Genomic DNA, 15,329 nt, shown 5'->3' on the forward strand with positions numbered 1-15,329 from the left:
CCACCTGAAATTGACTGACGCAAAATTATTTTTTGTGTATTTTCCTCTAATTTTTTAACATTACATTTACAGTAATTTTATATACTTTTTTTTTTTTTTACATCTAAGAGTCACTAAATCAAGTTTCCACTTGAAATTGACTAATGAACTAAAATTATTTTTTGTATAATTTCTTCTAATTAATTATCATTATAGTTACAGTTATTTTCTATTTTCTATTTTATTTACCTGATAAATTAAACTTTTTTTTTTTACGTCTGTCAGTAAATCACGTTTCAACCTGAAACTGACTAATGACCAAAAATGTATTTTGTATAATTGTTTATTATTATATTTATACTAAGTTTTTATTTTTTATTTTTATTTCATTTAAATGATCGATTAAACTTTTTTTTTTTTACATTCAAGGAGTCAGTACATCTAGTGTCCACCTGTAGCCGTCTAATGACCTAAAATTAATTTTTGTATAATTGTTTATTATCATATTTATAGTAAGGTTTCATATTCTTTTATTTAAATGATTGATTAAACTTTTTTTACATTCAGGGATCAGTACATCAAGTTTCCACTTGACACTGACTAATGAACTAAAATATTTTTTTGTAAAATACATCGTTTACATATTTAGACCTGCATTCAACAAAGTGGTAGAAACAACAAGGGATGCCTATAAATACATAAATAAAAACAGAGACAAAGCCTGATATTGCCACAACAATTGTATTGTTTTATTGTTTAATTGATTATATTATATTATATTATATTATATTATATTATATTATATTACATCATACTCATTTCTAAACCAAGTTTATTTGTATTTATTTATTGTATTGTTGTTGTTTTTTTACATGAACAAATGTGATATTTGCCCATAACGTTGATGGTATTTTTAAAAATCCAATTGATTAAATATATTGTATCTTTAACTCACTTATTTAACTTTAGAAACACAAACTCAAACATTTCAGACAGTATTTCCCACAGACTGGACGTGGTAGTGACCATGAACGCACCCAGGACCGTTGTAGTCCAATTGGACTACAACTCCCTTGTCTCCCAGATGTGCGGCCGTCAAGTAGTGTAGTGTGCTGAATTTGGTTTTAAACGCCAGGAGTGAGCGGGAGTGTATGACTGGACTGGATTCAACCGGCACAGCGGTGTTCAGGTAATGGAGATATCAATTTCTATTGACAGTAGACGAAGTTATGAGTTGGAGTTTATGCAATAACGAACATAAACCGGGGACCGGAGGGGTCGAGTTAACGGTTTTCAGATGGCCGCCCGGAGAGGCCGTGTCAAAGCCACGCTCTGTCCTACAAACCTGGGCTAGCTAGCTTACTAAATGTTCTGTTTTGTAGTTCTATAACCACCGGACGACGTATTTTGAGTGTCCAGCAGGCAGGTGACATGTTACTGAATCGACGGTTGTTAATAACGGTCATAGCAGCTCCACTGTCAGTAAACCGTTTTGGTGTTAGCATGTCGTTAGCACTCGGCTAATGCTAGCCGCCGGTTGCTTACCGTGGAAAATCCACCCCAAAAGAACATTCAGTTGTGATGAGTGTAGCCCCAGAAGTCTGATTGTGCAAAACCCGACTGTATTAAAAGAGCGTGAAAACCTATACTCATGAATTTTAATTTAATTTGTCACTATCTTCATCAAAATCCCATCTAATGTTGTTGACTTTACCAAAAAATAGAAGTTGTTAGTTTAGTGTATACACAGGAACTCTGGGATTTGTTCCTAATCTAAGATAACTGTAGATGTAATATTTTTGTCTGCGTGCTGTTCAGCGTACAAAGAGACAACTACAAGTGTATACACTGAATCTGATCTGCAGTGTAATATCGTGAAGCAGATGTAAATATTATTTTAGGGTGGATTTCCCCTCAGTGAAAACAGCTTTTTCAGCAGTTCTTGTTCAGTGGAGAGGTCGGCCCAGCTTTCCAGGAATAAACAAGGTAGTTAAAGCCAAATGTCCACACACTGTTTTGGAGTTTAAATAATTCTATTAGGTGGTCAGTGTTCTGGTGCTTATTTGGTAATTAGTGCAGCCTGTGGGGCAGAGAGGAAACCAACTCTGTTACCGAACTCCATGGATGGATGCATGGATGGATGCATGGACGGCTGGTTGTTTGGTTGGTTCTGAGGGGAATATAGACATCCAGTAGCTAATATGACACATACAAAACACAGGTACACACAGTAACAAAGACTAGAAACACAAGAACAAAAACACAACAATGAAAGGACAGTCTAGCCAACTGAACTTCTACAGAAAGCTGCAACTATAAAAGAGTGTGAGCTAAAGGAGGTGGTGCAAATGTAAGGTGTTTAACAGTAGAGCTGCAACGACTAACTGATAAGTTGATTGATTGTTTTGAGTATTTACATGTGAATATTTTGTGGTTTCTTTACTCCTCTATCAAAGTAAACTGAATATCTTTGGGTTGTGGGTAAAACAAGACATTCCAGGATATCATCTGGGGCTTTCAGCAACGCTGATCAACATTTTTCATCCCTTTCTGACATTTTAAAGTCCAAAGATTAATCAAGAAAATCATCGACAATGAAAATAATTGTTAGTCTCATCCCTAGTTAGCTGTGTAGGTATTGCAAATGTAAGGTATTTAAAAAATAAAAACTGTGCAAGAATAATAAGGATGGATACTATGGATGATATAAATTGCAAATTGAAGATAAATATATCTATAAAATTGGACTGAGCATAAGATTAACACAGCCAGTAACGAACTGATACTCCAGCAGCCTTATGACAGATGGCAGATTAAAAGTGAATCGTGTGTTTGTCCCTCAGGTGTCTCGATGGCGACAGACATTGTTGCGCAGTTGGCCGACTCTCTGGCCAAGACTGGAGTAGAGGACGGTGAGCTGAGCTACAAAGGCCAGGGGAGAAAGCTGGACGACGCCAAATCAGGTGAGTGTCAGACGTCAGTGTCCCGGAAACCCTGACTATAAGCCAGTGAGGCTTGATCAATTTAACACACTTAAGTCTGGGTTGTAACGATTTGTCATTATAAACATCCCAACACTCCCATCCCTCTTTCTTAACCTGTTGCCCCTCTGCAGTGGCGGAGATGGTTAAGGAAATCCAGGACTTTGAGGACTTACAGGCTCTGAGGTTGGAGGGAAACACTGTGGGTGTGGAGGCAGCACAGGCCATCGCCAAGGCCCTGGAGACAAAGAGCAAGTTCAAGGTTTGGAGTGTTTACTCTCCACCTTTTTCATCATTCTCATTATGAATCGTGCCCTCATCACCTTCGTCACACTGCAACTAGGAACTGTTTGGCATTTTTACTTGATGAACCTTTAAAAAAAAAAAAAATCCTGAAACAAGGACATTTGGCATTTTTGCTTGGACATTCGAGTTAAATATTAAAAATACTGACAGATTATTTTCCATTTGATCTTATGTCTTGTAGTTTTTTGTTTTATTTCTAATGATAAAATAATGCTGTACCGTATAGAGATGCATCTAACACTTATTTTCATTATCGATTTATCTGCCAATTACCCTCTCGATTAGTTGTTTTGTTGTTAGTGTCAGAAAATAGTGAAAAATTCCCTGTGTTATTTCCCAGAGCCCAAAGTGAAATCTTTAAAAAGTATGTTTCATCCAACTAACGTCTAAAAACCCCAAACTGTTCAGTTTATTATCATGTATGACAAAGAAAAGCGTCAAACTCTCTTAAATGTTTATTTGATTATCAAAATAGTTGCCAGTTAAGTTTCTTTCAATCTAATTATCTCTGCAGCTCTGGTACAGTACATCGAAACATGATTTTGCCTTGTTGCTCCAATAGATTTTATTCAAGATTGTTTTGTGTCTGACACTGTGCATCTTCTGTCTCTCTTTCAGCGCTGTTACTGGAGTGACATGTTCACAGGTCGTCTGCGCTCTGAAATCCCACCTGCCCTGGTAAGGCACTTCTTTCTTCTTAGAGCTTACTTGTTGAAATATTGCCCTCTTTCCATGTCCTGCTCTACTCCTGAATGATGACATAGTTGTAACTATATTGTCTTTGGCTTTGGGACACTCCTGTACTTATCCTGCCTTTGATTTTATCTGTTTCCCTCCATGTGTTGTAGAATTCACTGGGTGATGCTCTGATGCTGGCGGGCGCCAGGCTGACTGTTTTAGACCTCAGTGACAACGCCTTTGGACCAGATGGGGTGAAAGGCATCGAGAAGCTGCTCAAGAGCACCGCCTGCTACACACTGCAGGAGCTACGGCTCAACAACTGTGGCATGGGCATCGGAGGGGGGAAGGTCAGTCATGAGAACCTCTTTCTTGAGTTTAACATTTCCTTTATGTAGTATCATTGTTTGATAATATACACTCAGTACAGTGTAGGGCTGCCCCCTCAAAGTTGACCAAATGTTAGTCGACCAGAAAGGTCATTAGTCGGCAAGATTTCATTGGCTGCGTAGTTGCAGAAAAAAAACCTGTGAAGCTCTGTAAGGAGCTGCGTCTCGTTAAAATAACTCAAAACCTTTATGACTGGACCATGTGTGAATTTAATTTGAAAGGACAGACACAGGAAGTGTCCACGCTCAGCAGTCAGACAGGAGTCAGGTTAATTTCCAGGGCTGGTACCTGCGGTTATTCCACAGGCTAGTTAATAACATGTCGGGCAGGAAATCCAAAGTGTGGGATCATTTTGAGAAGGTGAAGGACGAACCCAAGGTGATATGTAAACTCATCTTCATTGGTCGACTACAAACATGACGTATCATCTGAAACATGGAAGTAGCTACATGCCCATTAGCCCACAGCGTCATTAACAGGCGGCTCGCTCAGTGTGTGACGTGCACTTGGAGATAAAATATAGGCCTATATTAATGAAGGAACATTAGTACGGTTTGTATTTCTCTGTAATGTAGCACAGTGTTAACAATGTTACTGATACTATTCTTTCTCACACCTGTAAACACAGGCCAAACGCAGCTATAATCCATATGATAGGTAACGAGATGTAACCTTTACCCTCACCTTCACCGCCTCTCTTTAAATCACTTTATAGCTTGCTAAACGCTTACCTAAGATTTTCTTCAGGGTTTCCACTTCCAGACCAAGGGGCCTGAATGTTGACTATGTCTAAGTATGGTGGGCGGCTCACATGGCTGCTCCAGCTGCAGCTGTGCCTACTGGACCGTGCACAGAGTGCGGAGAGGAGCTGTCATGGTGCAGCATCAATATGTCTGTGACCAAGTGTTTCCATTTTTGCCATCAGAATTTGAAAATATTAGTCACACAGAAAGTTCCACATCAGCTGCAGCCATCTTGGCTGTTTGTGACTGGCTTCTTTTTACTAAGATGGGTTATGCTCACTGTAGTATTCCCGGCACAACGGTCCACGAGCCAAAAATGACATCATCTGTTATTTTTTTTTACACAAAGAGCAAAGGCTGTGCAAGTTCCCAGTCATTCCATCAAACTAAACCCGCCCTGCGTGGGGACCAGACTCACCTGCCAGAGCAAATAAAGCATTAGTTTACAGATTCATCTGGCTAATGATTGCCAGTCTAACTGCATAAGTTTCAGTTTAAGTCTAAGCACTGAAGTACAGCAGTCAGTTAAAGGCAAAGAGATGAATGCTGTCAAAATGTCAGCTGCTGTTAAACCTCTGGCCATCACATTGGATAATGTTTGTTAACACAGTTTGCAAATTCTCACCTCCAGTTTGACTTCTCAGGAACGTATGTATGTTAAATTGTCATATTTTTTTAAAATGATATCACTCCAGGTTCCCACGGATATTACTGTGGTTGTAATAATGGAGGATTTACCAAGGAAAATGTAATGTCATGAGGGAGAATCTAAATTCACCAGTGTACTAATTTGATCAAAGTCCTGGGTATCAGAGCAGAGAGATGTTTTGAAAGTTTTTGGTGAATTGATATTATGTGGAATTTAAAGAGAATTTCCTGAAACAAAAATGATTGTAAAAATTCACATCTGTGTTTCTCCTCAGATCTTGGCTGCTTCATTGAGCCAGTGCCACAAAAAATCCAGTGCAGAGGGCGCCCCTCTCGGCCTGAAGGTGTTTGTTGCAGGGAGGAACCGCCTGGAGAACGATGGAGCCACTGCCCTCGCTCAGGCCTTCCAGGTACAGGACTCACTGCTCCTGGAGCTTGAACACAAAGTCTACTCTGATGATGCCACATTGTCATACTGCATCACCTTACCACCATTGTGATTTTAGCACCGCTTGTCTCCCTGGAGCACCTTGTATGACTCATTTAAAACTCTGATCTCACACCAGTTTATATCAGTACAGCTCATATTGTCATTTAACTGCTTAATCACACTTGTTCAATCTGTTATTGTAGATGAACTGATGTGTAGGTCGACTAATCTTCCGCTTACATTTTGTGTTCCCAGTTGATGGGCAGCCTGGAGGAGGTTCACATGCCCCAGAATGGCATCAATCACCCTGGTGTGACAGCTCTGGCCACGGCCATGCAGCACAACGCAGGCCTCCGCATCCTCAACCTCAACGACAACACCTTCACTGAGAAGGGGGCTATCGCCATGGCTCAGGTACAGAGACGTCAGACATTAATATACATTCAGTAGGTTATATCTTCAGTAGCTAGCTAGCTAACCCTACACTTTTCAGGGTTTGATTTTGGTTTTGGAACAGGGAAGAAACGTAGATCTTTTTCCAACCTCTCCAGGTAACGAGTATCATTAATACAGGCACAACATTTAGCTCCAAATCCACAAAACCAGCCTGAAAATGAAGGAAATCTGAAACGACTGCATTAGAGTCAATGGAGCACAGCCAGCCCAATGCTATGTTATGATTGGCCAGTCTGCGTACGAGGGCAGGACATAGCGAAGGGTCAGTTGAAGCTGTAGTAAATAATGTGTGTCCTTCACAGGCCCTGAAACACCTACGCAGCATCCAGGTGATAAACTTTGGAGACTGTTTGGTGCGGCCGGCTGGAGCCATAGCTATTGCAGAGACTGTATCAGAGGGACTCCCAATCCTCAAGGTGAGCGAGTTATACACTGTCACCACCTCTCAGAATAATAATTTATTGGATTTACATGTCACAGGTGTTTGTGTGTGAGGACAACATGGATCTGAAAATATTTTGTTTTGTGTAACAGGAGCTCAATCTGTCATTTGGCGAGATTACGGAGGAAGCCGCTCTGGCTGTGGCACAAGCAGTAAAGGACAAGGACCGGCTGGAGAAGCTGGACCTAAATGGTAAAACCTGCAAAGAGAAACTCTGCTCATCACATTAGTATCTTACGCTGTTAATCCTTTTTAAAAGTACAAAAAATCTACTTTAAATTTTTCCTGATTGTGGTTTTAAAACAGTAGATGACTTTCATCTTTGAATCGTTATTTAGAAATTAAGTTTTAGTTTTTTGACTACGCTGTATAAAATGATCTCTGTGGTTTTCAGGAAACTGTCTCGGAGAGGACGGCTGCAAAGCTCTGAAAGACACCATGGAAAGCATGAACATTGGAGATCTTTTAGGATCACTCAGGTAATCACGTCATACTTTAGCTCCACATGTCCTTCTCTGTACCCGTCTATGCTGTTGTGGGTCACAGGGGCCTCGAACTTAACCCAGCATGCACTAGGGAGCAATTTAGAGTCTCCAGTTCACCTGATCTGTTCATGTTTGGACAGTGAGACGAAACCAAAGCAAAGGTGTATGAACTCCATATTGAAAACCCTCTTTCGGTGGAATGACCGTCATGTCACCCTCTCAGTTTTTGAGTTATGTTTTGTAAAACATATTGGGCTTTATAAGATCCAAGATAACACCACAGCAAGACATGAGCTGTTGACAGATAGAAGATTACTTTTTACTTCAGTCAGTAATTAAGACTGAAGGCCAGAGGAAAAAAATCAAACACCTAAAGAGGATATTGATTTGAGTTGATTCCAAATACCCTGACCTTAAACCTGTAAAGCTTTAGGCTTGATCTCAGAAATTTGTTACCATCAAAACCTGGATCGATGTATGCCTGCTTCATAAAACCAACTGAAGAGAATCAAGAAAAGATATTTAATCGTGAACAATCCAGTTTTGCCTTGCATCTAGTGTAGAAAACAGTTATCTTTAGATTAAAGCTGGAGTGCAGGACTTTTGTCTCCCCCCTCTGGTAGTGAGAGTATTTACACTGTTGACAGGTGCTTGAGACATGTACCCATCTCCCTCGCCCCCAGGAGCACTTTCTTTTTACTTCCTCTGATAGCAGAGTTTCTTTTTTTCTGGAGCATCCACACTAGAAACTTTTCTTGGACACTTGTTAGAGTTTTCTGCCGGACTAGCTGCAGCTAGAAAAGTCACCACAGACATGAAAACTCCAGTGTGCTGTGAAATACAGAGAGGTTTCCCTGGTGGCTATAGGATGATGTTTTAGACAGTATGCGTCACATCTGTACCTGAAAAACGGACACAGTCTGCTCCACAATGACTTTACACATGATTTTATCAAATAACAGTCATTCGGAAAAATGCATCTCATCCCAAAATCCTCACTAATGAGCTGTGTTTATAATTTGCCTCAGTGACGATGAGGGTGAGCCGGAGGATGATGACGAGGACGAAGATGAGGACGAGGAAGAAGATGAAGATGACGAGGATGTGGATGAGGAGGAAATAGAGGAGGAAGAGGAAGAAGAGGAGGAAGAGGAAAGCAATGGCATCAAGGTAAGGTAAAGGTGTGATCGTGATGTGAGACGTCAAAGAAAAAGTTAAAGGAGCTATATGTAAGAAATCTAAAGCAAATAGTCATAAAATCCTCCTAATATGTCACAAAGACTAAGGAATAATGTTCATATAACATACTGATCTCACCGACAATAATAGTTCGGCCAGAATATTCGCATTTAAAAAACATTTTTACGGTCCGCAAATCATGTTTATGTTTTGAATTTGTGTTTTGGCCTGTTGCGCCACCCACCGCCGTCTACCAGTCACGCAGTCAGTAGAGTCTCAGCATCAGTTAAAGTTACGACTGAGCTACAGCAGCACGGCAAGCAGCATTAGCAGTGTCCCGGTACATAGTATTAGCAGCCGGCTCATCCTCAGCTGTATCCCGGCAGCAGCGTTAACAGCAGAGAAACCGGACTTGCTCTAACGGTCCGCTGGAAAACCGAAGAGCAGCGACGCAGCCCTGCCACAGCGGCCACCCGTGGGTAAACAAATAAGTCTCTAGCGTGCCGCTGTTCAGCAACCTCGAATCTGTAGGGGGGGGGGGGCGGACACGACTCGCAGCAGTATTTTGAATTTGAGTGCAGTAACCGTTTTGGCCACATTCTTACATACAGCCCCTTTAACACAAAAAATAAAACATTAATTACCTGTGCGTACATGAGTTGAGTGAAGTTTAAATTTTGACCTAACAAATAGCTGCAACAAATATCTGGTGAGAATTTCTAAAGACCAAACAAAGTGAAATAATGATGAATACTTCACAGACAAATCTTTGTGTTCTGACACTAGGGGATGCTACTGCTACTCTCCCAGATTAAGATTCTGGACTGAAAAGAGGCAAAACAATGAATTTGAAATGGAAAGATCTTACTGTATAATTGTTTTCACTCTATCATGAACTAAGAGCATTTGTTACTATTTAACCACGTCAGTCTGCGTTACATAGATGACACAAAGTCCAATCTGGTGTTTTTTGTTCATGTGTCTTTGATATTGTTGTATAGTTGACTTTCCTCTTTTTCCCTCATAGCTGTCGACCCCCACATCAGCACCCCGGCCCCCAGACGTCTCCTCGTTCCTCAGCTTCCCATCCCCAGACAAACTGCTAAAATTGGGAACTAAGAGAGCGATGCTGATTGAGCAGCAGGTAAACACAGGGAAGATGTCATGTAGTTTCCACCCACAGAACTGCATCTGTCTGTTAATGGGAGGCACTAAAGCCTAAAAGGAACGTCATTGTGGTTACCTATAAAGGTCCAGAGTGTAGAATTTAGGGGGATTTATTGGCATAAATGTAGTATAATATTCACAACTATGCTTTTATTAGTGTAAAATAACTTGAAACTAAGAATTGTTGTGTAGCAGTAGTTCTCCTACACACTTGAACACGAGAAGTTTCAGTTCTGTAACTCCACTGCTAGATGGCACTAAATCCTGCACACTAGACTTTTAAGGACATTTGAGCTCGGAATTTAATGCTGCATATCCACTGCATGGTACGACACTGCTTTCTTTAAATCAAACGGTTTGTGCATTAGTAATAGATGTAGATAGTACCTAGCACCTGGTACTTTTTTGGTACCATCTTAAGTCCTGTTTCCACCACACTTTCGGTATGGTACCTTGGGAACCAAAAGCAACCCTTCAGACATTGTGCTAGACAGTAGGTCCGTTAAGCGTTTCCACTGCAAACAGTACTCTTTCATGTGGGCAGGGTTGTTGTCACTCACTGCTCCGTCCAGCACTCACTGTATTTCCCCCTTTATTAGTCTGCACCTCGTTTAACATCCACAGAACGAGGCTGCACACCAACAAAAAGCGAAATTTAAGGTGTGCTGATGGATTTGAGTTGTCAATTCATACATTGAGTAACATGACAAGTTAATGTTCCACCTTAAAAGCCGCCAGCAGTCGGCCCAGTGAATTATTTTTCTCAGACTCCAGCTGCTGTGAGAGGCAGCAAAACATCCTTTCATTTTATAGTGACAGTTCACTAATAAAACTCTCCACAGTATGAACAGTGGTTACATGAGCCTCAAAACCAGCCTCTACTGACCAATCAGACTGCAGTGTTCACAGCTCCACCTTTTAGTGCCAGATCTGTGTGCTAGGTGCCCCAACAGAGGGGGGACCAAACATGGGGACGATAAGGAACGGTTCCCTTGGTACCATCCACAACTTTTCACAGTGGAAACAGAAAAAAGCGTGCCGAACTGAACTGAACTGTACCGGATTGCTCGGTGGAAACTGAGCTTTGGCCGAGGTGTCACGCAAGCTGAGTCAATACTAGTAGGTGAAGTTAAAACACTGCAGACCGCTTACTGGTCATAGAGAATTATCACCAGTGCAATACGGGACATCCTGGACAAATTCGGCATTTTTAAATACCGCCAATAGACCAAAAACATTTTTAAACACTCGGACCAGATTTTTAAAAAATGTCAGCCAACAAAACTGCGCCACACATTACGGCATACAAGTGCAGAGTCTTAACAAGTGCCAATGTTCAGTTGCAGATGAAAGGATTCAGCAAGTGTTCACTGAAGATGATTTCATGGCACTTTAATGCAGTGATCAGAGACTCCCACCCACACTGAGGGGGAACTATCTGCAGTAGAAAACTAAATACATAAAAAAGAACTGGTACCAAAAGTGAGACAAGTCAAGTTGAGCTGCACCGTGCAGTTGAAATGTGGCATAAGATTTTTTTTCCAGTGTGTTTACTTGAAGTGAATAAACAGTTTCACAATGTGAATGAAGCAGGGTGGACATCATTAACTGTTTCTTCCTGTCTCTGTGTTGAGGTGGACGTGTCAGATGCTACAAAAACAGCTGAAGCCTTCCTCAAGATTGCGTCTGTCTACAAGGAGGAGAATAATGATGTGAAGACTGCAGTGTTGGACAGTGTTGGTGAGACATCAGCTGATTAAATTGTTGTTGTTCATGTTCTCACTGACAGAAGTGCATGACTGATGAGGAGGAAACCTCAGAGTGTCACAAATTAATTTAGGATTTTGTTTTCCTTACAGACACTCTGCTGAAGAAAGCTTTTGCCACTCCTTCCTTCCAAGGCTACAGCTTTGTATCATCTTTGTTAGTGTTGCTCGGACTTCTCAAGGTCTGTCTAATCTCCACACATTCTTCCTTGTCACTCTCTTGTGTCTGTTGATTCCTTTTCCATTGTTCTAACACACTTTTCTGTCCTCTCGTCCTCACCATCCATCTCTGTGTCCTGTCCTCCTCGCTGCTCAGAGTGAGGACAAGGTAAAGCCTGTACTGGTGGTTCCCGGTCACCTCCACACCTTGGAGCACGTTGTTCGACAGGACTACTTCCCCAAAGAGAGCGTGGCTGTGCTGGAGGCCTTCATGTCCCGGTAAGGGCGTGACTGAGTGAGCCAATCAGCAGGCAGCTTTCAGGTACAACACACCACCATTACTAAACTGTCTTAAGGAGTCAAGCACACACTGAAATGTTTTTGCACCTGGTGCACGTAGTAATGGTCGTGGGCACTCTGGTGGTTACTAATTTCTCTCTCTGAATGGGTTTATTATTTTATTTTTGTTAATAAAGTTATGTTTACCTCACCCCTCAGTTCCAGCGGGCTAACAATTACCTGTCTGTCCATATGACATGAATTAAAGCAACGGTTTTATGGTCATTTATTGTTAAAGTTATGAGAGATTTCAGTTAATCCCTGAGCAGCTGCCTTATCAGAAATACAACGGAACAACAACCTTCTGTATGTGTTTACATGAAAACAAACTTGTATTGTTTTACTGTAGAAGGCTCAATAATTTCGACTTTTTCCATCATGCCATGAGCAACACTCATCCATCCATCCATCCTTTTTATATCCGCTTATCCGAAGCTGAGTCACAGGGGCAGCAGGCCAAGCAAAGCACCCCCGACGTCCCTCTCCCCAGCAACGCTTTCCAGCTCCTCCTGAGGGACCCCAAGGTGTTCCCAGGCCAGATGAGATATGTAATCCCTCCAGCGTGTTCTGGGTCTTCCCCGGGGCCTCTTACCAGTGGGACGTGCCCAGTAGGCATCCTGATCAGATCTTGAACCACCTCAGCTGACCCCTTTCGACGCGAAGGAGCAGCAGCTCTACTCAGAGCTCCCTTCGGTTGTCCGAGCTCCTCACCCTATCTCTAAGGCTGAGCCCAGACACCCCACGGAGGAAACTCATTTCTGCTGCTTGTATCTGTGATCTCATTCTTCGGTCACTACCCAGAGCTCATGACCATAGGTGAGGGCTGGGACGTAGATGGGCCAGTAAATCAAAAGCTTTGCCTTCTGGCCCAGCTCCCTCTTCACTGTGAACCTTTACCTCTGTGGTGATTGCCAACACCTGTCTGCAGCCACCATCGCTCCATCTCTCCCACTCAACCACAGCATAGGGCACAAGGGGGACGAACAATCCATTAAACATGTGGGGACTTCTTTTGTGTGTTATTACCTACATGTGTTTATATTGTCTGTTTATTTTATTTATATTGACCGTAAACAGCAAAACCACAGGGAAACACAGAAAAGTAGCCCTCATGATAAGAAGATGTGTGTGTAAAATGAACCTCTAATCGTGTGTGTTATCTTCCACAGAAACAACAAGGCTCTGGAGTCATGTGGCACCGCCAGAAACAGCCTCCAGTCAACACTGCTGAGGGTCAGGTCTGAGGGCTGAGGACTGTGGACACACACACACACATACACACACAGACTGAGCTCTGACTGATCACTGATGGACCTTTTGGAAACTAGCACACATGAACCCAAACCTGAAGCAAATAAAGCAGAGCAGCACTTGAGAAGAACAGACTCCACTTAGACACACTCACTGTGTCACTGCTGTCCTTCACAAGTTCAGCATCAAACCTCTTCCTCTGGACTGGACTTGAATGCTTGGTGTTTTGGAGTATGCTCTTACAGTGTGGACTAACTGAAGTGCTTTGTGTGCACTCACACAACCACAGGACGGCACTGACAACTTGGTCTTAATGCTCTTTGTGTTCTGATGAATAAGAAAAGGCCCCACTCCTCACATTAACTAAGGTCTGTGTGTTGTCTGCTGGTTAGTGAAGCACAGATCACACTATGGTGAGAACTACAATCAACCCTGGCTTGAAACTTTAGCTTGTGTACATTCTCTATTTCATATCTAACTTTTACTATGCTGTTGTTTTATATTAAATGTTTATTGAATTCAATATTATGGTCAAACAGCGGTGTGATTAAACATATATATTGACCGATAAATATTATCAAAAGAAGACTATAAAGTACCATAGAACAATCAAAAGGGATGAAATATATCTTTATGTATTTTTTGCCTTTAGTGAGGCACATGGTGCAGAGTTTCTGGATTTTGTGACGCGGAAATAAAGCTGGTTTGAGTGTTGGATGCGTTTCAAAGTCTTTGCCTATTAACTGCGTAGAATCTTTATTCAAGAAATAAAGATATTCCTGGGGCGTTGGTGGCTTAGTGGATAAAGCAGGCACCCCATATACAAGGCTGTTGCCACAGCGGCCCGGGCTCGACTCCAGCCTGTGGCCCTTTGCTGCATGTCATTACCCCCCTCTCTCTCCCCCTTCACGCTTAACTATCCTATCTGTAAAGGCAAAAATGCCCCAAAAAAATATCTTAAGAACAAAAAGAAATAAAGATATTCTTTAAAGCAGTAATCACAAGAACATACGAGTACATGGAAATCAAGCATTAAAACAGCTCGTTTGAGGTTTTATTGCAACAAAAATAGATCAGTTTTTATCCCTGCTTATTAAATGGATCCTGTTTTCTCATGTTATGTCTCTAAATCACTCATAAGAGCGACTTTTTTTTTTTTAAATTGGTCCAGTATTGAGCGAGAGCGCTGCAGCCGGCAGCTACGAAACGACCTGCAGTGTAACCACTCGAGGCATGTTTTGCCACTGACAGCATTATGGAACAAATCTTCAGAGAAAATGCTTTTTGTTTAATCAGAAACAGCCCTGAAATTGCCATCAACAAAACCTCCAGACTCCATTTATATAAACATTAATTTAAGTGTGTATAAAGGCAGCACATCTAAATGGGTGAATTAAGAGTTTATTACAACCAAACCAGAGCAGGTGAGTGTTGGGACAGTGAACAGAGGAACCAAGATGAGTTTTGCGAGGTTTATTTTGTTTCTGTCGACTCTGTTTTTAAAACAAGGTGTTTTTATGATACGCAGAGAATTAATAAACACAGAACCAGTGGGGACGCAAAGATAACCCCACCTGTCCATCAACCCAGGAACAAACGAAATGAGACGTAACATCCTTAATTCAATGTCCATACGTTGGAGGTGAGGAGTCCTTCCACTTACATAGGATGAGCCTTCTGGTCTGAATGAATTGATGAATTAATTATTATTGTCATTACACAAAATAAAATAGTAAAAGGATAAGATAGCAGCAGCAGCAGTGATAGACAGGTGCATGTTTAACCCTGTGTATTATGGTGGAGCAATAGAGGGCACACCACCTGGTTTTTGATTTGATCGTCCTGAACCTTCTGCCAGATGGTTACAGTTCAAACATGGAGTTGCCGGTGTGTGTAATGTCTGTGAGGATACTGTGGGCTTTCTTTTTGA

The 15,329-nt window shown here is 41.6% G+C and overlaps 1 protein-coding gene across 2 annotated transcripts; it reads left to right on the forward strand.

Moving 5' to 3' along the window:
• The first annotated feature begins 1,067 nt into the window (after window positions 1-1,067).
• On the forward strand, window positions 1,068-14,114 carry rangap1a (RAN GTPase activating protein 1a). Of its 2 annotated transcripts, none has more exons than XM_049562119.1 (16): window positions 1,068-1,168; window positions 2,823-2,942; window positions 3,095-3,222; window positions 3,885-3,944; window positions 4,115-4,294; window positions 6,001-6,135; window positions 6,411-6,569; window positions 6,914-7,027; window positions 7,146-7,245; window positions 7,448-7,532; window positions 8,567-8,708; window positions 9,745-9,861; window positions 11,519-11,624; window positions 11,744-11,832; window positions 11,967-12,131; window positions 13,318-14,114. In XM_049562119.1, exons 2-15 carry the CDS (start codon window positions 2,831-2,833, stop codon window positions 12,090-12,092), a joined length of 1,653 nt encoding a protein of 550 aa, XP_049418076.1. In that variant the 5' UTR covers window positions 1,068-1,168; window positions 2,823-2,830; the 3' UTR covers window positions 12,093-12,131; window positions 13,318-14,114. The 2 variants fall into 2 exon arrangements, with proteins under 2 accessions (XP_049418076.1, XP_049418075.1); XM_049562118.1 differs by having other exon boundaries at window positions 11,967-12,088.
• The last annotated feature ends 1,215 nt before the right edge of the window (window positions 14,115-15,329 follow it).

This window comes from Epinephelus fuscoguttatus, linkage group LG19 (genome assembly GCF_011397635.1).
Source record: "Epinephelus fuscoguttatus linkage group LG19, E.fuscoguttatus.final_Chr_v1".
Taxonomy (NCBI): domain Eukaryota; kingdom Metazoa; phylum Chordata; class Actinopteri; order Perciformes; family Serranidae; genus Epinephelus; species Epinephelus fuscoguttatus.

What these genes read in the sequence shown, in the direction of transcription:
- rangap1a (XM_049562118.1), top strand. Translation starts at nt 2,831, where the DNA reads ATGGCGACAGACATTGTTGCGCAGTTGGCCGACTCTCTGGCCAAGACT. An exon ending in AGACAAAGAGCAAGTTCAAG is followed by an intron (nt 3,223 to 3,884) that starts GTTTGGAGTGTT and finishes TCTCTCTTTCAG; the next exon opens with CGCTGTTACTGGAGTGACAT. An exon ending in AGGAAAGCAATGGCATCAAG is followed by an intron (nt 8,709 to 9,744) that starts GTAAGGTAAAGG and finishes TTTCCCTCATAG; the next exon opens with CTGTCGACCCCCACATCAGC.